The sequence below is a fragment of the Oryza brachyantha genome, chromosome 2, assembly GCF_000231095.2.
Source record: "Oryza brachyantha chromosome 2, ObraRS2, whole genome shotgun sequence".
Classification (NCBI taxonomy): Eukaryota; Viridiplantae; Streptophyta; class Magnoliopsida; order Poales; family Poaceae; genus Oryza; species Oryza brachyantha.
The window spans coordinates 4,312,315-4,334,180 of record NC_023164.2 but is presented as its reverse complement, the minus strand read 5'-3'; the positions used below and the strand labels follow the sequence as shown (position 1 = coordinate 4,334,180).

General features: G+C 43.2%; 4 protein-coding genes across 5 annotated transcripts; 3 read left to right on the top strand and 1 right to left on the bottom strand.

Annotated features, from left to right (window-relative positions):
- Positions 1-540: 540 nt before the first annotated feature.
- LOC102708405 lies at positions 541-4,214 on the top strand. Its single transcript, XM_006646979.3, has 5 exons — positions 541-684; positions 2,059-2,309; positions 2,934-3,024; positions 3,790-3,856; positions 3,953-4,214. The coding sequence occupies exons 1-5, from the start codon at positions 626-628 to the stop codon at positions 4,004-4,006; spliced, it is 522 nt and encodes a 173-aa protein (XP_006647042.2). The 5' UTR covers positions 541-625; the 3' UTR covers positions 4,007-4,214.
- A 94-nt stretch (positions 4,215-4,308) lies between these two features.
- LOC102722277 (23.6 kDa heat shock protein, mitochondrial-like) lies at positions 4,309-5,599 on the top strand. Its single transcript, XM_040521021.1, has 2 exons — positions 4,309-4,889; positions 4,984-5,599. Exons 1-2 carry the CDS (start codon positions 4,634-4,636, stop codon positions 5,394-5,396), a joined length of 669 nt encoding a protein of 222 aa, XP_040376955.1. The 5' UTR covers positions 4,309-4,633; the 3' UTR covers positions 5,397-5,599.
- A 7,339-nt stretch (positions 5,600-12,938) lies between these two features.
- Positions 12,939-15,985, top strand: LOC102721992 (EIN3-binding F-box protein 1). The gene is made up of 2 exons (XM_040520482.1): positions 12,939-13,151; positions 13,254-15,985. Exons 1-2 carry the CDS (start codon positions 13,133-13,135, stop codon positions 15,224-15,226), a joined length of 1,992 nt encoding a protein of 663 aa, XP_040376416.1. The 5' UTR covers positions 12,939-13,132; the 3' UTR covers positions 15,227-15,985.
- Positions 15,986-16,794: 809 nt separating this feature from the next.
- LOC102708122 (protein WVD2-like 5) lies at positions 16,795-20,686 on the bottom strand. Of its 2 annotated transcripts, none has more exons than XM_015832898.2 (8): positions 20,514-20,686; positions 19,880-20,386; positions 19,619-19,798; positions 19,481-19,539; positions 18,749-18,896; positions 18,596-18,667; positions 18,397-18,507; positions 16,795-17,474 (listed from the first exon to the last, which is right to left on the bottom strand). In XM_015832898.2, exons 2-8 carry the CDS (start codon positions 20,102-20,104, stop codon positions 17,085-17,087), a joined length of 1,185 nt encoding a protein of 394 aa, XP_015688384.2. In that variant the 5' UTR covers positions 20,105-20,386; positions 20,514-20,686; the 3' UTR covers positions 16,795-17,084. The 2 variants fall into 2 exon arrangements, with proteins under 2 accessions (XP_015688384.2, XP_015688386.2); XM_015832900.2 differs by having other exon boundaries at positions 19,880-20,188.
- Positions 20,687-21,866: the final 1,180 nt, after the last annotated feature.

Below are 21,866 nucleotides of genomic sequence, written 5' to 3'. Positions count from 1 at the left end.
TTATCTCTTATCTCTTTCTCTTACCTTTGCATTTAATGTATTTTTTAGAGTCGGTGTATAGCTGGCTCTTGCATGAGAGCCAACCACATACCTTTTTCATTATCTCTTTTCTCCAGATTAGCTTATATTATACTTGCTCTAATAATAATATTAAGTGCTAACTAACCCAATAATGGCCACAGGTGGACTGGATTTTTGTTATCGCCACCACCCTCCGTCCGGGCCCCACCTGTCATCCTCCCAGTGTAGGGGAGCGGGTGGTCGACTGGTCGCTCTCCCAGCTTTTCCGCCCATCTGGCCACGTACGCCGCCTCTCTCCCCCGCAGCCGCAGCAGCAGCAGCAGCAGCAACGCCAAGCAAACCAAAACCAGAGGAAACCCAACCCAACCCAACCGCAATGATTCCCCCCTCTTCCTCCACCTCCGCCTCCACCTCGCCTCCGACGACGACGACGAAACCTTGCCGCAGATAAGGCCCCGCTGCCGCCGTCGTCGCCGTTGTGGTGGTGCTGGGGGGTTTGCTCCCGTCCGCATCGTCTCTCGATCGGGTGAGGGAGGGGTTAGGGTTTCGGGGGGGCGGCAGCGGCGTCCATTTTCTGTCGCCGGGGGGGCGCGAGACGGATGCTATGCTGCTAGGCTGCGCGTCGCTGACGTCGTGGGTGCGTCGCCTCGTCGCCTGCGTGGGGTACGCCTCTCTCTCTCTCTCTCTCTCTCCCCTCCCCGCTGATTCCCCACTCCTCTCTCTCTCTCCTACTCTGGGTTGCTCGCTCTTCCTATGCCGTGACATGATTGGCGCGTGTGATTTGATGCGGCAGTGGTCGATTGCCGGATGGGCTGGGTTCCGCGGTGCCGGCCGCGGGCTGAGGCACTAGGGCTTGATGCGTGCTTCGGGTGATTCGATGGAATGGAATCGATTCGTCGTCTGGGTCACTGCTCTGCATTGATCCCTGTTTGGATATTTCCGATTTAGTAGGTTTTACATGTTGTGTGTGTGCAGTCTAGTGACCCGCTCCTGCGAATCAGGGGAGGTTGGTTATCAGTGGGTATGAGTTGCTCGAAAAGTTGAAATAACCTGGACGACTGCTTGATATGCTCTCCGTCTTTTTGCCGATGGCCATTAGTGGAACAAAAGTATGTTAGGTGGTTTCCAATCAATGCGGGTTATCATCATAGCACTTTTGGCCTGCTGTTAGGTTTCCTTTCAGTTCCTTTTTCTGCTCCCTGCTGCAGCTTGCAAACAGCGGACTCAAGGTGGTTTTGCATAAAGCTGCTAACTCAGATTAGCGAAAGATTTTCCCCCCGGTAGACTACCATTGCAGCATATATTTGTTCGGGCCTGCCTAATCAATTGTGTATTACTATAAAGTTATGGTCCATTTAAGAATACTTGCTGCTGTTTCCTGCGAAAGTTACTTAGCTGCAGCAATGTTTTATTTCTAAAATGCCAGTTCAATTCGTAGGTTATAGAGTTTAGCTGGCTAGGCGATTTGTTCCTTGATATCTAATTTGAAGAGTACAGTTTTGCTTGTATTTGTAAACAAGTTCGATTCAAGGATATGTATGCTAGCTTCAACCTAAATGCATTGCATTATAGGGTATCCATTGCTCTTTGAATCGATGGGTTGTTCAGTTCTCATTTTTGGTCTACATCCTAGATAATACATCTCAACAGGTTTATACGCAAGTTAAATCTATCTTATTTAATGGTTTTGTGAGCTCTACCTAGAATTCTGAACCATGGCTTGTTCCAGCCACTTAGGACTGGCCAGCCTTGAAGCCTGCAACTTCAGTTTAAGCACCATTTGTAACTTGAAAAATCCAACACTATTCCTGTGCAAATTGAACTGTTTCCTGTGTGCTTCTTGGAGTCAAAGTAGGGAAACGGACAATTACAGTGACGACTTGTAACTAGTGCAAAACCTGTACTAATTAAATAAATTATAGATACTATCCTTACAGTTGGTTTTAGACAATCCTCTGCTTGTTTATTGGTCTGGAACTTCTTTCAGTTGCTTGGTGCTAATCATTTATCAGTCAATACTGGTTTGCAACAGAGCAGAAATTGTTTTGGATGTGCGAAACCTACTCCAATAATAGCTGTTGATGAGCCTTCAAAAGGTTTAAGAATTCAAGGGCGCTCAATAAAGCAGCGTAGTTTGTCAGAGGACTTTTGGAGCTCAAGCCCACCAGGAATGGAGAACAGTGCCATGCAATCTCAGCGTAGTATGTCTTCAATCAGTACGGCAGCACAATCTAGTGATCAGCATGGAGCTGGAAGTAGCACCAACACAAATGAGTTTGTAAATCAAGGTAAGGGTGTTTTTCTTTCTTTTTTGCCTTTGTTTGAACTGAAATAGGTGGCAGGTGCACATACCATTTTCTGGAATATCCATCTATATTGCTTGTCCCATACCCCCATATATTTTCATGATTGCCTTTCAGCACAGGGTGACTGTGTTGTCCATGGCAATTCTAAAAAATAATGCATGCTGCATATATTTGCAATGATCATCTCACCTAGCTATGTATAAGTAATGTAATGACTAGAGACAAGTGAAGTAGACTGCTCCTGAGAATGGCCACATTCCCCATATAAACTACCGTTCCCTGTCAGGCCTCTTGAATCTGGATCCTAAAAGTCAGCACTCCATGATGGAGAACTTGTGGTGGGTCTCAAAGGAATCTATAACTACAAGGGTATACTGTAGAATGCTAGTGTAAGACTTGGTGGAATTTATGGCCATTGAGTTCTAGGTAATCATGTATATATTTGGTTTACGAAATACATGTACAAGGAAGATATAGGTATATAAGCACCTCCAAACCAAAACCATTTTTACCAAACTAGAACTCAGCTATAGTGTTACTAACCTATGCTAAGTTCCTTTTTGTTGTGATATTTGATTCTTTTGAGTTCTAATTGTACAACTGTAGGACTTCTCCTGTGGAATCAGACTAGGCAACAGTGGGTTGGAAACAGAAGGCACAATTCTCAACGTCAACAACCTCGAGAACCAAAAATAAGGTACTGTTCGGATTGCTGCAATCATTGCAAACTATCCATACTTTGTAGGTGAATACAAAGTGGCTAGATGTATGTAGCTTTTTTGGTACAGAAGTCATAGTGCTATATTTGTAGGTCAGGTGATATAGAAACGGTACTGCATCCATTGTATTATCACGTTTTTTTTCTAATTAGCAACTATATGTTGCAAGAGAAGTTTATAGTCTTGAGTTCTATAAGATGTTTTTGCCCTCTCTAGATTCATATGGATTCTAATGAATCTAGACATGCATATAAAACATTTTTATTGATACATTGATGAATCTTGATAGGCCAAGTCAAATTGTGGAATATAAAGATGAATGGAGGGAATAAATTGTTTAGTTCAATTGTCGAGCCACAAAGGTCTGGACTTTGGAGGTTTTTGCATGAACCAAAATAGTCCCCCTAGTATGCAATTTATTAGTTAATCTCCTTGTATGCCATATATTAGTTACGTTAAATACCTGTTTCAGAAATGACCAGCTAGTAGTTCTGTTATTTCTTTGAGGGCCTGTTTGGGAGCTGCAATCCTGGCCGAGGTTGACCAATCACTGCTAGGCACCCAACTCAGTTAAATTTGTTGAGGAATGTGCCAGATCCCTGGTCGGGATTCAGGCTCCCAAACATGTCTTGACTTGTTATCTGTAGTAATCTGGGCACCGTAAGGTCTGCTGTGTACTTCAATGCCTCACCTTGTATTTGGGCACTGCTAATTGTTTTCCATATCTCTAACCGTGATTGCAGTTGGAATGCTACATATGAGAGCCTTCTAGGAAGCACGAAACCATTTCCACAGGCTATCCCTCTTGGTGTAAGATATCTTGCAAAGCTATATTTGATATCGCTCATCTGCATTCATATAATGCGAAAACAATATATGATGTTACCTTCGGTTTTCTATGGGCAGGAGATGGTAGATTTCCTCGTGGACGGCTGGGAGCAGGAAGGCCTATATGATTAGTAGGTTAAAAGGGTGTTGTTTATGGGGTTCACATTATAAATCACCAAAATGTACTGGGAAAAACTTAGGTTTTCAAAGCTTGTGGTGATGACTGCGGTAATTCCTGGAGACAGGATGGCATCCCTCTCTTTAAGTAATCGTAACATATTCTTACTGCTAATTGTGTTAACTTACGTTTAATATTGTGATATCATCTCCCTGTGCATAATTAGACATTGTTCTTACTAACCGTTGTGCAGGCTCTGTTTAGTTTTCATTCTTTTCTCTTTTGCAGGGACTCATTTGGAACAAAGCAATTAATAGTAAATGAATTTATTCCTATGAAATTTCTGTAAATCTTTTGTGTTCCAAAGGAGACATTTGCTTTCTCATGTTCCCGCATCAGCGTTAAGCTAGACTAGACGTAAAGGTGGTGGTAATTCTGCTTCATTCTCGTGGGCGCTACCAGAAGGTTTTGGATGTCTTCCCCCTCTTTCCAGACGCTCTCTCCGGACTCATCTACTCTTCTCTCTCACTTTATATACCAAACACTTCGCATGGTGGCATCGCCATCTCTGGACCAATCGACAAGTTTACGTCGTCGTGATTCAGTGCACACCATAGTTTGGTGCTACTACTTTGCTGGCCATGGCTTTAGCTCGCGTGTGCCTCAACAAGGCCCTCGCCGTCGCCGGGCGCTCTCTCGCGGCGCCGAGGCCAGCGATCGCCGCGCCGCCGCCGGCAGCCAGCTTTCATGCACTCTTCTCGTCGGCGGCAGGTGACACCACCGCTCCTGCGAAGGGCGAGGGTCACAACAGCCGGGAGGTCGCCGTCGTGGATCGCTCGCGCCGCCGCTGCCCGTGGCGAGACCTCCGCGACCTCGTCCCGTTCCGCCTCGTCGACGGTAACGCCTTCCTCCGCATCGTGCGTTAGACAGCGCAGCTTCCTTGCATTTGCGTGGACGCCGGCGGCGGCCATTGACGTGCACGCGTGTGCAGGCATCGGGAGCGCGCTGTCGCAGGTGGCGGGGACGCTGGCCCGGCCGCTGGAGCGGCTGGCGCCGCCGTCGTGGCGGTCGCCGGCGGGGAAGGTGCGGGAGGACGAGGAGCGGTACCGGCTGCGGTTCGAGGTGCCGGGGCTGGGGAAGGACGACGTGCGCGTCTACGTGGACGACGACGGCGGCGTGGTCGTCATCCACGGCGAGAAGCACGAGGAGGAGGAGCACGCCGGCGACGGCGACGACGAGCAGTGGGCGGCGTCGACGTACGGGGTCTACCACGCGAGCCTCCTCCTCCCGGAGGACGCGCGCGCGGAGGGGATCACGGCGGAGGTGCGGGACGGCGTGCTCTACGTCACCGTGCCGCGCGCGCCGGAGAGGAAGCGGAGCGTCACCGAGGTCAAGGTCCAGTAGTAGGAGCGGTGCCACGTGGGCTCGTCAGACGGGCTTTCCTGGGCCTTAATCCCAGCCCATCAGTGTAACCACGCCTGGATTTGAACTCAAATACCGGCGCACATACATGCAATATGTTCGGGATTTAGCCTATATCGTTGGAAGGATGGATGTATAAAATAACGGATTAGTGTACCGGAAATAAAAAGAAGTCCAGATTAAGAAATCGCAAAGTGACTAATGCTGACCTCACCGCAAATAATCTGAAGCAAGAAGGAAACACTCCTTTGATGTCAATCGACAACATGATCATATTATCAACTTGTCATTAGGCCTTAACACGCCATTCACAAACAAGCAAAACGTCTCATCTCACCGATCCTTAGAAAAATACGGTCAAAATACGACTGCCATCCCTGCCCAATTTATTTTTCTCATCAGAAGAAAAAAAAAAGAGTATAAGAAGTAGAGATAACAATGACGATGCGGCTGCTCACTGCCGTGCTGCTATCGCATGGTCTCTCACCGAGTGACACCCACACACCGCGCGGCGACGGCGACGACGAGGACGACGACCGGGTCACCGACGGCGACGCCCCGCCCAGCAAAAAAATTCGTACCTGATCTGCGGCGAGAGGGGACGGAGCGACCCCGCGAAACGTACGCGTCCCATGTGCGCGCCGCGTGGGGGTGCCGCCCCAACTTGGCCCGACCGCTCCCCCGCCCACTAGTCGCTCGTCGTCGTCGTCGTCGCGGGGGCACGAGACGAAAGCGACTCGACCGTCTCGTTCCCGCGAGGCGACAAGAGGACTCGTACTCGTACTACATGGGTCGAATTATTTCCTGATTGCTATATTTATTAATCTAAATAATAAAATAAACTACTATAAAATAGTTAATATGATAAACTTCTATATAAAAGTCGTCTGTAAAAAGACATATCGTTCGAAAAACGTGCACGTAAATTACATGAAACTCACTGTAAATTCGGAAGCAATAATCTAAAGGTAAAAAACACAGACACAATAGCATTAGAGAGTGATAAAAGGAGTTTTTTTTTAGCTATTTTTTTGGGTATAAACGATGAAATTTGAAATTTATATTTTACAAATATAACATGATTAATTTTTATCTATAAGAGCTTTATTATTTATTACTTAGAAATTGTACGCGTAGAAGGCGATAATAAAAGGCAAACGCAGCCAAAAAGGTAGTAGTATGGATGGATTTGCTTGGGTTGAGGCGAGGAGGGTCGGATGCAATGTATCGCTTGCTCGGCTCCTTTTTGCCGACGACCGAGCGGAGCGCGACTGACAGCGCGAGGGGTGTGCGGGGCCGACGGCCGATCGCGACACGTCGCGGCACGCGTGATCCAGGACGCGCCACGTAGTCCCCGGCGGAGAGATAGAATGCCATATTGGGCTAGCCCTGCGCTGGCTTCTCGTATCGGCGCACCGGCGAGACAGCGAACTCCACTGTAGCACACGTTTCGTGCGATTTTTATCTTCATTCGGAGATCATCCTCATCTGCTCGTTTGTGTTTATATACTTAAACCAAATTTTATATTTTTAAGTTAGAGTTAATTTTAAGATATTCAATAAAATTTTGTTCGTTTGTGCTTATATACTTAAACCAAAATTTATATTTTTAGTTAGAGTTAATTTTAAGATATTCAATAAAATTTTATTTTTTAAACTTGACTATTTTAGATACCGAGAATACGATTATAAAATTTTTATTTATAAATTATTCTTTTATAAATACGTGGTTTGGTCCGCTATTCTTATACGCAAGTCACATGCCGGACATGACATGCTCTTGAGATTTCGAGGTATGCAATGCTCCTAGTGACTAATAATCCATGTCAGAATATGGAAAATGAAAGAAACATATAAATTAATTGTAGAATTCAGAATTGGTTGTAGCCACGCAAACATGCCCTCAATCGTATAAAATAGGGGAAACCATACCTCTTTCCACGTATTCTTACGCTTATAAGTTAAAATTTAATTTTTTAACCTTAAATAACAAGTTAATTTTAAAATTTTCAATGCAGTTTACTTTTTTACATTGGTTTAGATCCCTAAAAATATGTATATAAAAATTTTATTTATAAATTATTTTTTATTTGTAAATATCGTTTGATGAAAAAACTAAACAATCTCGTTAGGGTCGAATCTATTCATATAGCTATAATTTATGCATTTGACACATTCACTCCTATTCTCGAGTAGTTGGTGTATTTTTAAAAATAAGTGATATAGTAATTCTTCAAATTCAGTCCGCGTTCCTTTCTTGTGTTTTTTATTCACACGTTTTTCAAACTACCGAATGTTTGTGTGCTTTGTAAAAATTTTCTATATAAAAGTTGTTTTAAAAATTATATCATAGATTTTTAGTGTTTTATAGCTAATAATTACTTGTTAATATGCAATGTTTTCGCGTGGGTTAACAGCTATCGCAGCAAGCAGCCTTACTTTTCATGATATTTATAAGGGTGGTGTTAATGTATGCATTTGTGTTTACAGGGTAGAGGTGCGTACGTGTAATATGTATGGGCCATTGTTGTGTTTTGGGGAAAGAAAAAATTGGTTTGCCGCAATTCATGAGAAGGAATACCGAACTACTGCCTCTCACGTAATATTTTTATTTTTTGATTTTTATGTCCAACCATTCATCATATTTAAAAAAATTAACCATACATAAAATACTATTATATTTTACCATCTATTAACAACAAAAATATTAATCATAAAAATTATTTCAAATAAAATGAAAAGATAAAATATTATATCTAAAAGCTAAAAAATATTTATTTTGGGATGGAGACAGTACAAGAGATCAAAGGGAAAAAAATGAAAATACAAGAAGATGTGATCCCAGAGAAAGAGAGACAGAGAAAGGAAAAGTAGTACTAGTAGTAGTAGGCCGAATCTGCAAATCATCCTTGGTACGGTGCAGCTCACCTGGACGCCATGTGAAACCGTGAGAGATCAGCAACGCGGAGCACGCCCAATTTTGGAGATTCTGGACGCCCGAGAGAATGGCTAATAATATAGCCAATAAGCTGGTTATAATACTTCTTATAGTTTTTTTATAATTCACTTATATAATGGTTAACTCTTTATTTTTAATACATGACCCATATGTCTATTTCACATGTTGTCTTGGTTCTTGTGTCTTATAGCCAGCTTCTCCTCTCTCTCATTCTTTCTCTCTTTCATATCAGCATTTAGCTGGTTTATAGCCTGCTATTATACTTGCTCTAACCGTATCAACCTCCTTTGTCCAGGTGCATCCCATTTGATTATGCTCTAAACTAATCTCAGATTACCAGCAAGTAGCTCGTTCTGCGTGGTGTTGGCTAGCAAGAAGCTTCTCCTCACACCCTGCCGGCGAGTGATTAATTAATTTAAGCACTGATCATTGATCAACTTGGGCATTAGATAAAATCTTTGAACAGCCTAACGCAAATCTGCAGCGTGATCAAGTGGATTTGTATTAGTACTTTTAGTAGAGTACTATACTATTTGCCAAGAGCATGAGTATGACTGACTGGCGCTCGGTGGCCGGCGGTGAGGCTTTAGGGCGGATCTGGATATGGATATTAGGTCAATCTTAATAAAAGTTTTATAGATAATAAATAGCGTGTCATATAGATTTTTTGATGATGTGGTTAAGTATTAATGAAGAGAGAAATGAAATGAGTTTCATGCATTGTTACCTAGACAGTTTGTGTCTTGCATGTAACTTAAGAAACAACCATAAATGAAACTATGCATTGAGAGATGTATGTTTTATCCTAGTTTTAAATTTTTTAGATAATATGTCACTCTAGATAATCGTGTCCATAAAACTTATATTGAGGATGGCGGGGTCACTTGCATTGCACCATGCGGGATGTCATATCATTTGCAACAATGATTAGTTTGATTTATTATTGTGTTTCTAAAACCTCTATCGAGATCATTTGATTATGATGTTCATATCCTCGATTCATAGGGATGGACAAGGGTTGGTCCTCGGTAATTTAGAGCCGAACCGTGATAATTTTTAGATAAAAGAGCATGGCAGAAGGGTCACCGTGGACCTACCTATCAGACAATTGATCCAACGGTAACTGTCCTATCTTTTCGTTTCTGTTTATACTTATAAATCAAAATTTAAATTTTTAGTCTTAATTTTAGTGTTTTTATCGTAGTTTATTTTTTAGCTTTTACTTTTAAATCACTAAGAACACATATATAAAATTTTTATTTACATATTATCTTTTATTTATAAATATATCGTTTGACTTAGCAGTTTAAAATAAACTTTTATATAACTTTTAAAAAATATGTATTATTTACCATTTAAGAAAACATGCACTAGCCCCAGACTTGTTTCGTCCAAGGAGACAACCCTAACTAGTCATGTGGAAAATACACAAGAAAAATACTCTTGGTCCAAATATATATTACTCATAAAACCACAATTAGATCTCATGTGTACTAGTCCAACAAGAAATCATGAACTAATATGCCTGTGTAGTAGTACGAGTCACTATAAAGACTTCTATAGCGAATTTATATACAGCTTGAAAAGGCGAGAGGCGTGTATAGCGTGGCCGGCAGATCAGATCGATGTACGAGTGGTGGAGCGGATAGGCGAGAATCACAAGCAAACAAAGGAAGAAAAAAAAAAAGGAAGGCAGCGGAAAAGAAAAGAAAAGCAGGCAAGGTGATGCGGATGGCCGGCCGGCCCTCCTCCCCTGCGGACGACAGCGACGACGAGGAGGCGGATGGGTGAGGAAGCGCCGGTGACAGCCGCACACACCTCGGCCACGAACTGGGCATTTTACTTTTTATCATTACTACGATAGGCCAGTCAAGCGAAAGTTTTATGGACAATAAATAAGCGGTCATGTTACGTAGATATTTTTGTTGATGTGGTAACGTATTAATGAAAAGAGATGAAATAAGTTTTACGTAGATGAAACCTCCTATGCACGACTACCTACACAATTTGTGTCTTGCATGTAACCTAGGTAACATAGGAAACAACAATAGATAAAACTATGTATTGAGATATAAGTGTTTTATCCTAGTTTCAAACATTTCTAGATGGCATGATCATGTCCATAAAACTTACATTAAGGCCAATCTCAATGGGAGTTTCATGGGCAATAAATATGGTGCTACGTAGGTATTTTTGATGATGTGTCAAAGTATTAATGAAGAGAGAGATGAAATGAGTTTTATGGGGATGAAACCTTCTATGCACTGTTACCTAGACAGCTTGTGTCTTGCATGTAACCTAGGAAACAATAATAGATGAAACTATGCACTGAGAAAGTGGTGTTTTATCCTAATTTCAAACTTTTTAGATGACATGTCACTCTAGGTAATCGTGTTCATGAAACTTGCATTGAGGATGGCCGATAATGATCTTAGAGCAAGGCTAATAATATAGCCAACAAGCTGGCTATAAGGTTTCTTGTAGTCTTCTTAGCCCACTCATATAGTAGTTAGCTCTTTATTATTAATGCAGAACTCACACGTCTCTCTCACATAATTTTTTGGTTCTTATATCCAAGCTGGCTATAAGATTACAGCCCACTACTCCTCTCTCTTTCCCTCTCTCCTGCATATAAGTATTTAGCTAGCCTATAGCCTGCTATTATAATTGCTCTTAACGAGTTTATATATTCCTTATTTTACTTTAAAATTAAAATTAATTTTGTATTTTTTTAAAATTATGGTTTGTTTCTTAGCATTGCGAACATGTATATAAAAGTTTTATTTATAGATTATTTTTTATTTGGTTTTTTTTTCTATACAAAAGCTAAAATATGTGAGGGGTTTTGTTTTTCTGCTTGCTGCACTCTGGGAAAATCTTTTATTATATTGTTATTACGTCTTAAGGAAAGAGGGTGGGAGAAAAAAAAAAGCCTAACTTCGCTTTCGCCATAAATGCTTAAAGCTTTCTTATTAGTATAGGTTCTACGCTTACGCCTGCACGTTACACCGGCTCTTTTCCGTCTTTATTTGTCTGCTGAAAATTTGACACCTCCTATTTTCATCTTCTATGTATGGCTATAAGCTAAAATTTAAAATTTTAAACTTAAATTTGAATTTAATCTTATATTTTTGTCATATTTTTAAATAGTAGAGATATAAATATAAGTAATTCATAGTATGTCCATAAGATAAACGTGATGGATTCATTAGTCTTATCTTTAATAATTAAAGGTACACAATTTTTTGTGATATATTTTTTCTTTTTTCCCTGTGTTTTTATCTTTAAGTTATTAGTGATGTTTTCTCACTGTCTCTAATGATACTATTCCACCTAATAATAGTAGACATCTTTAAGTTAGGTAGTGGGAAGATGATAACCCACATGTTTATTTTTGGACATACTATGAGTTACTATATTAATTATAATAGTAGACATGTAAGTTTGATAAGTTAGGTTGGAGTTCAAAATTATATTATCATTTAAATATTATTTCCCACTGAAATGTGGAATTATTCATGTTATTATTTCAAAATAATTTATAACGATCTATCACAATATGTGCATACCACCATGCTAGTTAAAATTTATAACATAGTGTTGTTTGGAACATCATATTGAAAGTCTATATTGTCAAATACTTACAACCGAAGTATATTGTATGAATATGTGGAGTAAGATTAGAAATACTACCTCCGTTCAAAAATATAAGCAATTTTGAATTGCTTGGTAGAGATTAAGTTCTATAGCCTCTTAATGTTAATAAATAAATAATGGATGGAGATGGAAGGTTTTAGAACATTGCCTAGCTTTATACTTATGATAATGAATTTAAACATGTACCTAGATAATATATTTGTTAATCGATGAATTTGGGTAAGCTATACAGCAGGGGTGGAGCTAGGTCTTTTTGTTGGGGTCAGCCAACCCCAACAAAATATATAATTTGTTAGCAAAATATTGTTCATAAGCATGATTATATTATTTAATGAAGCTAGCACGACGATGTTTTTAGCTAGCTTCGCCACTGCTACGTAGTTTTATAATATAAAACGATCATATTAGGTAGGTGGGGGATTTAGAACTTGTTTGCTTGGTGCCCTCAAAATGATGCCTTAATCAGGCATCAATCTCAGACGTACATTTTTTATGCCTGTGGTTGGATAGACAGTTAGAACTCTGAGGCCAGGTCACCAACCAAACAGGCAATTCACTTGATAAACCACAACGTTCCCAACGAGGCCCGGATACAATATTTATTTTTAAAAAAAGACAGCAACGCGTAGAGAAACGAAGAAAGAAAGCGAGAAAAAAAACACACACACACAGATGCATGCACCTAGTGGCGTTGTACCCTCCCCCCACCCCCACCATTCATGGTGCGTGCACCCACACCCACCATACCAGCCAGGTTCACTGCATCCACCGCGTGGGGGCCGTGCCGTGCCGTGCGTTGCATCCATCCGTCGCCCACTTGCCCGCCCCCTCGCCTCCTCCAAGAGCCGCCTCCGCCTCCGCCTCGCCGCGCCACCACCTCTAAAAACTCCTCCCCGTCGCCTCCCTCCCCCTTCCCCCTGTTCCCCCACCTCGCCATCCGAGGCCCGCCTCCTTCGTCCCACTCTCATTTTTGCCCTGTCGCCGTGGCGATAGGGTTCCGCGCGGTCACGGCCTTCGCCGGCGCGACAGATCCGTGTGTGGTGTTGATTCTTGCGGTGGTGGTGGTGGTGGTGGTGGTGGTGGCGGTTCTTGTTCTTTCGACATGGTGGCCTTCTACGGAGGTGAGGGTTTGTGCGAAGATGTTGTTCATTTGGTTTTTGGGTTAGAGCTTGAGGTGTTCGTAGGCTGATGGGTTGTTTTTCCGCGTTTCTTGGATGGATCAGATGGAGGATGCCTCGTCTCGGCGCCGGCGGAGCTGGCCGGGATGTTTGGCCGGCGCGGCGGGGTGCAGCCGCAGCAGCAGCAGAGGAAGCGGTCGCTGGTGGCTGCGACGGCGGTTGCGGCGGCGGCGGCGGCGGCGGAGTGCGTGAGGGCGGCCAAGAAGCAGAGGCAGCTGCTCTCGCAGCAGCCGCAGCGGCCGTCGCTCGACGCGCTCCCCGACGAGTGCCTCTTCGAGGTGCTGCGCCGCCTCCCCGGCGGCCGCGAGCGGGGCGCCTCCGCGTGCGTCTCCCGCCGCTGGCTCGGCCTGCTCTGCAGCATCCGGGCGTCCGAGCTCAACCAGGCCGCCGCGGCGGCGGCGGCGCCCGCGCCGTCCCTGCCCGACCTCAACGAGGAGTTTGTCATGGAGGAGGAGGAGAAGGACGAGTCTCCCGTGGTGGATCCGTGCGCCGAGAGGGTCCTCGAGGGCAAGGAGGCCACAGACATCCGCCTTGCCGCCATGGCGGTCGTCGCCGGGTCTCGCCGCGGCCTGGAGAAGCTCGCCGTCCGCGGGAGCCACCCGACGCGCGGCGTCACCGACCAGGGCCTCCTGGCGGTTGCCCGCGGCAGCCCCAACCTCTGCTCGCTCGCCCTGTGGGATGTGCCGCTCGTGACCGACGCCGGGCTCGCCGAGATCGCCGCCGGGTGCCCCTCGCTGGAGCGCCTGGATATCACCCGCTGCCCGCTCATCACAGACAAGGGCCTCACCGCGGTTGCGCAGGGTTGCCCCAACCTGCTGTCTCTGACCGTCGAGTCGTGCCCCGGTGTCGGCAACGATGGCCTCAGGGCAATTGGCCGGTGCTGCTCCAAGCTTCAGGCCTTGAACATCAAGAATTGCGCTCTTGTTGGGGACCAGGGCATCTCCAGCGTCGTGTGCGCCGCTACCGCCTCGCTGACCAAGATCAGGCTCCAGGGGTTGAACATCACCGATGCTTCGCTTGCCGTGATTGGGTACTACGGGAAGGCTGTCACAGATCTCACCCTTGTCCGCCTCTCGGCCGTCGCGGAGAGAGGGTTTTGGGTGATGGCTAATGCTGCCGGGCTGCAGAACCTGAGGTGCATGAGTGTCATCTCTTGTCCTGGGGTCACCAATCTCGCGCTTGCTTCAATCGCCAAGTTCTGCCCGAGCTTGAGACAGCTTTCGCTCAGGAAGTGCGGACACATGACTGATGCTGGCCTTAAGGCTTTCACAGATTCAGCAAGGTTGTTGGAGAGCTTGCAGCTTGAGGAGTGCAATGGGGTTACTCTTGTTGGTATTCTTGCTTTTCTTGTCAACTGCGGCCATAAGTTCAGGTCTCTCTCCTTGGTGAAGTGCATGGGAATCAAGGACATCAGCTCTATGCCTGCGCAGCTTCCTCTGTGCAAATCACTCCAGTTCCTGACCATCAAGGATTGCCCAGGTTTCACTGATGCAAGCTTGGCTGTGGTGGGGATGGTTTGCCCTTACTTGGAACAGGTTGATTTGAGTGGTCTCCGGGAGGTCACTGACCGTGGGCTTCTTCCATTGATCAACTCTTCTGAGGGTGGTCTAGTCAAGGTTGACCTGAGTGGTTGCAAGAACATCACAGATGCAGCTGTTTCTGCCCTGGTGAAGGGACATGGAAAATCTCTTAAGCAAGTTAGTCTTGAGGGCTGCGGCAAGATAACTGATGCAAGCCTCTTGGCCATTTCTGAGAATTGCAGTGAACTTGCTGAGCTTGATCTTTCAAAGTGCATGGTCAGCGACAATGGTGTTGCGATGCTAGCATCAGCAAAGCACCTCAAGCTTCGTGTACTGTCACTGTCTGGTTGTTCAAAGGTTACTCAGAAGATTGTGCCATTCTTGGGTAACATGGGACAGTCTTTGGAGGGTCTCAATCTTCAGTTCTGCAACATGATCGGCAACCACAACATTGCATCTTTGGAGAAGCAGCTCTGGTGGTGCGACATTCTTGCATAGGCAGACAAGATGGTTCATTGCTGGAGGGCTTCATCTGCTGGGTGAGCCACCTCCAGATGCAGATATATGTCCTTAGAAGTAGCGCAACCAGTCATTCGCCGCTCTAGTCATGTTTTCGGCTAGTGCATGAGTCATGGTGGGTTCTGGATTTGTTCGAGGACCAGTTGTTTCCGAGGGGCGCTTTCTGCCAAGTGCTCGTTTTTCACAGACCGCCTCAAGAGGTGATCTGTTTTTTGAGCCTTCGGCTGCCATCGCTGGCATCCTGCCCCTCTACTCAAAGACATTGGTCCTTGCCGCTATAGTCACAACACCATGATGGTTTTTTAGGTTGCCCAAGTGTCCATGTCCTTTTTCTTTACTGCGTCCTAGTCATGAAGTTGCCAGCACCGGCACCGGGAGCTGTCGGTGTCACCGGTAATCGGCAGCGCCGGTGTCCTGGCTGCCGACATCGCTGGAGTGCCGGTGGACTTTGCCCAGTGTGTATGGTTACTGAGTATCTGTTGGAGTCTTTGAGGTGATGTGTGATGCTGTTCTTCAGTAGTGTGTAAGGGTCATGGAGGGTTGAATTTTTGTTACAGGTACTCTTGGGAATGCCTGGTGTTGGGGGATCTGGCCATTGCAAGGCGCATACTAGAGCCTTGCCATGACAACCTTGTATGGTTGTTTTTTTTCACCAGATCCCTGATTTTTTACCGGCATATTGTTGAGTACTGTAATCTTTGCAACCTTCTCAGAATAAATTATGTGCTTATGTGAAAATCCCGTGCCTTTAATGTCGACTTATCATGTATATATCTGGATTTACTTTGGTTTTCCTGCATTATGCGAGGTGCTTAATTTATGGGTGTGAGCTCCTCTTTGAATTGGTACAAGTAGGCTCTTGTTCATGTTGTCTCATTGTTAGAAGTTTGAAGTAACAGAAGAATATACAATATTGGCTAAGCTTGAGACCTGGCCAACTTCCAAGCATTTGAATTATCGCCTACAAGGCTGCAAGAACTTTTCCAAACTTCAGTTGGCATTTCTTGACCACATTGCTGGCAGGTTACTTGGGTTGAGTCCACAGCCATGAAGCCCATAAAACTTAATTAAAGTTTATGCTAGCGGAAAACCATGGTCATGTTGATCAAAATCACCCACCGTGAAATATGATTTAGGCTGTGTTCTTTCTCTATATTATTCTTATTTTTTTCTGGCTTTTTACGCATGATTTCCGAATTAATAAGCCGTGTGTTTTTTAAAAATATTTCTACGTATAAATTTATCATCTTATATTTTTCAGTAAATTTTTAATTTTTTCTAAAATAGATTTTTCAACTCTATAATATTTAATTCTATATTTATGCTACTAATTATCTGTCATCAGACTTAGATAATCTTTTGTCTTTAGTACGCTATTTGTCCAGTACGATGAAAACAACCATTTATATGGTTCGGGGTGAAAAAAGAACTTAAATCACCTGTTAGAATGGCTTTGCCTCAACTAGCTCCGGCTACACAAACTTAAGATGCTACACTGATAGCAATAGCGAAAATTCAGAATTTCTCCTCTAATATTCTGGGGCTCAGGACACCAACAAAATTCTCACTGGCTGATTATACATAATAGTGTAGCAGGACACTTACTGCAAAGGACAACTGGAGCCTCACTTGCGACATATGAACAAAACCATCGAGACAACACAAACACACAATACACAGGATGACAGGAAGAAGAGGTAAAGTTCGTCACAAAAAAGAAACATGGAACTAGTTACTACTGAAACAGTCAAACCACAATATGGATCTACTGATCAAAAGCAGCCAAGAAGGCACACCTTCCATCACACACCAAAGGATCTGATCACCATGCTCTTCGCTAGACGGCTATCTGTTCGTCGAGTTCTTGAGCGACCGGAGCAATCCCGTCTTGGATCGACTCGGAAATTCCAATGTTCAACTCGGTTTCGTGTTGCTGCGTTGTCGGTGACCCTGGTTCCTGAATGTTATCTGTGTTTGATTCAGTGTTCTTTAGATGACTTGGATCAGGCGAACCACTTTCCTCTGATGGCAGTTTGGGGAGTGACTTCCTCTGGGGCTTCTTCGCTGCATTTGATGGGTTTGCTTTCTTTACACCATTTTGAGAGACCTTTTCGTCGAGGCTCAGACGGGCTGTACGTCCTGGGGGAGTGACAGTTTCCTCGGTCTCTCCTGCAGATTTGTTCTTGGAGCGACCAAGCTTTGGTGATCTAGGTCTTGTGGGAGGAATCTACAAGTAAGAAACAACATAGATATAGAACAACTTTCATCATTATAACCAGATCTCCCAGTTACCGAATTTGACCTAATAGATATACTGAATGTTTCTTAGCATGCATTCCACCCTCAAAAGGTGGCAATGGCATCTCACACTAGATGTATCAGCTACAACTACCAATTTGGACAAACACACATCATGAAACATCAAAATAGTCAAGCAGATAGATGGTTCTGTTTTGAGGCAAACATAAAAAAGATTCCATCCTATATTTCCAAAAATACATTTTGAAACAAAATAAACAAAACCTCTGTCAAATTAGTTTAATCTTCTAGCTGCTGCTTTCTGAAAATTTTGAATGCACAAAAGTCCATTAACTGATTTGACATATCATGACAGAAACAGCACTCAGACAGAATGAGGTGTCTAAACAGCTAGTGAGGCCCTTTGTGACAAGTATCAAGTATACTGTCTATTTTGATGAGCAACAGTAGGTTACTATTTGTCGTTTGGCCAAGACTAGAGAACTCCTATAGGTGTGAAATATGGTGACTTCAGAACACAGCTGTGAGTAGATTGTTGCAAACTGTCCAACGGTTGCTCACTCTTAGATAAGTCATGCAAGAGTCAGGTTAATTTACTAGCCCATAAAAGTCATGGCTCCCATCATTTCGCTTTTTGGAAGAAAAAGTGAAACGGCTTATTTGCAAACGAAAAATTATTTGTGGGTAAAACTTTTATATACGTGTCCATAGCAATTCAAAAGCAAATGTTGTAACATAAACCACAATGAAAAAAACCACAAAATCAACTTCAAAATTAAGTTTTCAAAATCATTTTTTGGCTTATAAGCAGTTGTAACAGCGAAACGATGGGAGGTGGATTCTGAACTAAAAAGGAAGAATGCTAGCCTTGAGTTGTGGTCTCTGAATACCTTTTTCAGCTCAATCTTTGGAGGAGTTGGTTCCTGGTAGAAGCTGGGCATTGGTGTTGCCTTGAAGTTCAAACTCTTCCTAAGCATTCTGAGTTCAGCTTCTTCAGCCTCCTGTGCATTATAGAGAAACAAATATTAATAGGCAACACATGAGATGCAACATAGGTTAACATTTCCAAGAAAAGGAAAATAATATTACCTTTGACTTTGCTTGCAAATTGTTTATTTCCAATTCTCTGGCATGAATCTTCTCCTCAAGCTTTGAATAGAACTATTTGATTGCAAAATTGAGTAAGAAATAGCTACATATTTTCCAAAAGATGATCAGAACAGGAAGCAGAACACGAAGTACCTCCTTCCTTTTTTCAGCTCTCTCATCACACTTGAAAGAGAAACCATAGGCAGGAGTGCCAGCAGCTTTTCGGGATTCAGAATTTTGCTCTTCATCTTTTTTGACAGAAGAATTCTGACCTAATGGCTTTTGTGTTTTCCTTTTTTCCCTGGATTTTGTGTGGTTGAGTATAACAGCATAAGTTACTTTTGGATATTCAGCTACACTAGAGCAATAAAATCCGAAATGGACCTACGAGAATGTTTTTCTAGGATTGTTCTATATGCAAAAATCAAAATAATGTATAGATTTTTGACAGATCCAAATTTAGCACTTTAACTCTGAGTTAGTAAAGGATCATATTTAAATGCTCAAGGTTGAGCATGTCCATATAAGGTGTGTGACATTGAAAAGCTGATAATACATAAAGCAATTTCCGGTACTGAAGCAAAGGTACTTCTTGCAGTAGATTGGTAAATGATGAGGAGATTGAGGAACAAATTTGTTGTCCTATGTACACGAAAAATAGTGTTACTCCCATGAATTGAGGATAAGCATGTTTTAATCCCTTTAGATTGCGGATGATGCCCCAAGAATTCTTAAATGATACTCCAGATATTTGCATTTCAATTTTATAGTTAATCAAAATTAGCAACACAGGTTTGACCCTCTGAAGGTGTAGTGATTAGAACTGGCATTAGGCACTACATGATAAACATACAAGAACACATAGGCAGAAAAAGAACTGCATACTTTGAATCCTCGAGAGATGTCTCCTTGGTACCGGAGCGAGCCTCGTTCTTCTCAGTTCTCTGGTAAAACCGATGGCAAAAAGATTATTTGAGACCCAATTGGATTGGATATAATATTGATTACAGATACAATACCCACATTCTTATCAACACTGGAGTCACCATTGGTCTTTGATCCGGTACTTGAATCTGCATGAGAAACTCGAGCAATCGGTGCTTTAGAAATAGAGGAACTAGGAGTGCTTCTCCTAGCTTGACCCTCACCTCCACTCTTCGGGCTCCTAGATTTTACAACCTTAGGGCCATGACCTTGGGTTCCCTAGCATCACACCATACAGAAACGACAATGAGCACAGAAGTGTCACTAAACGATCATAGAACACCGGCACCACAAACTCACCTTGGCAGGGCGAGGCTTCTTGCCATCTAGATGAGAGGTGGCCTCGGCTTCCCCGCCCGCCTCTTCGGGCGGGTTGATCACGTCGCTCTCCCCGGAATGGTCACCATTGGCCTGCACCTCATGTGGCTCCTCATGCTCCTCCATACTATCAGCCAATGCGGGCTGTCCATTGACCCGCTTCTCTATAGCCAGCGCACCCGCAGCGTCGGCAATGGTATCGTCCATCGCAACCGATCTTCACCTCGCCCTCAATTCATCCCAAGCTCCACCGAATCCCTGACGCAGGGATGGACCTAACGCGGCGGCATTCTTGACCAACTAGTGTTAGTGATATACAGATTTAGGTCTAGAATTGCACAGAGATCACAAAATGCGGTAAAGAAAATCTCGGAGCAATCCAAGCGGACTAGCGCCGATCGCCAGCTAAACAAATCAACCCCGAGTGAGTGAGCATGGATCTGATCTCCCCACCACTCCCGGCTCAGTGACACAGACGATGACGACGTTCTTGAGCAAAAAAAAAAAAAAACCAAGAACCGTAAATGCGCCCGGATCTAGGCAAGAAGTGGCGGCGGCAGGCGCCCGTACAGTAACCGGAGAGGGAGGAGGTGGCAGGAAGATGGTGGGTCGTTACCTCGTCGGAGGAGGGCGCGGCGGAGACGAATGGCGCGGGGAAGGGAGGACGCGCGCGGCGGCTTCCGCGGGGGAGGAGGAGGGAGACAGCGGGGCGTGGTGCTGTGTTTGGGGCTGGAGGTGGTTAACTCGTTTCTATTTTGCCAATCTTGTCTTCTGCACTGTGATCTGCCTCTCTGATTACTATAGTGTATATTTTGTGTTTTTCTTTTTGCTCTTTACTGTTTTTTTTTTGGTTTTTTGTCCCCTTGATTGGTATTCATTTTCTTTGCCAGATCAAATGTTATCCTTTGGGTTCATTCTTCAAGCATTGCTGGTGTTTCTTGTTTGGTATGCTGGTTCTTTTTTCGTATCTATTTTGTTTTGTTCGAACATTTTGTTTAAGAAAATAGCTCCGTGTCTGACTAATGTACATGGTAACGTCCAACAAGCATACATTTAGAAAAACGGAGAGAAACAAAGCATGGTGGTTGGTGGATGGGTTATATGACTTTATCGTATGTATAGTAACATTCTTTTTTAAAGAGTTAAACAAATTTAGCTCTTTATATCTTCGTATTTATGTAATATTCATTTCAATATTTCTATAGACTCTAAACTTTCAATAGTTCCTTTAATATTGGACTCTTCGTATAACCATATCACTATGCTTGTTCCCTCATTATTTTTATATACCTTTTGAATATTGAGCTAAACAGTGATGGCTAGTGATTGGTGACAAGGATGGAGAATAATGGATTGAGATATATCCTATGGGTCTAAATCTAGTCACAAAATTCTCAGGTTTGGCAAGTAAGATGGCATAAGCATTTAAGGGTGCGATCAGTACTACATGAAGGGGTGAAAGCTAGTATCGTTTTATGTGAGTATGTTTCTCAACAGCTAAACCGTGTATTTTTGAAAAAAAATCATCTAAAAGTTGCTTTAAATGACTAATCCTATTTTTCAAGTTTGTAATAGTTGCTTCCTATATTTCATATTGTAAGACTTTATAGCTATAGCTGATTTATTGATTAATTAATATATATGGTTCGTATATATAACTAGATTCATTAGCATCTATATAATTTTACCCAAAGCTAGAAATGCTTATATTGTGAAATGAAGTAAGTAATACTAGGCCATGTTTGTTTTGCTTAGGATTATGGTAACATAAATTATTAGAAATAATCTAAAACAAACAAATAAATTATTGTGGCATATTATTATAATCTAGAGCTCATATTAATATAATCTGATAAGCTTCTCTAAGGGTTTCTTGTCAGATTACTGGTGGCTTTAAGACCCACTGCCCTTCGATGATCTACTTTGTCATCCATTATCCAGTTCCGCTTATAACTATTTAACTTATAGT

Coding starts and splice junctions, on each gene's coding strand:
- LOC102708405 (XM_006646979.3), top strand. CDS start 626: ATGCTGCTAGGCTGCGCGTCGCTGACGTCGTGGGTGCGTCGCCTCGTC. Junction 3,025..3,789: donor CCTCGAGAACCAAAAATAAG/GTACTGTTCGGA, acceptor CCGTGATTGCAG/TTGGAATGCTACATATGAGA. Junction 3,857..3,952: donor CACAGGCTATCCCTCTTGGT/GTAAGATATCTT, acceptor TTCTATGGGCAG/GAGATGGTAGATTTCCTCGT.
- LOC102722277 (XM_040521021.1), top strand. CDS start 4,634: ATGGCTTTAGCTCGCGTGTGCCTCAACAAGGCCCTCGCCGTCGCCGGG. Junction 4,890..4,983: donor CCCGTTCCGCCTCGTCGACG/GTAACGCCTTCC, acceptor ACGCGTGTGCAG/GCATCGGGAGCGCGCTGTCG.
- LOC102708122 (XM_015832898.2), bottom strand. CDS start 20,104: ATGGACGATACCATTGCCGACGCTGCGGGTGCGCTGGCTATAGAGAAG. Junction 19,799..19,879: donor AGAAGCCTCGCCCTGCCAAG/GTGAGTTTGTGG, acceptor GTGTGATGCTAG/GGAACCCAAGGTCATGGCCC. Junction 18,897..19,480: donor ACATCTCTCGAGGATTCAAA/GTATGCAGTTCT, acceptor CACAAAATCCAG/GGAAAAAAGGAAAACACAAA.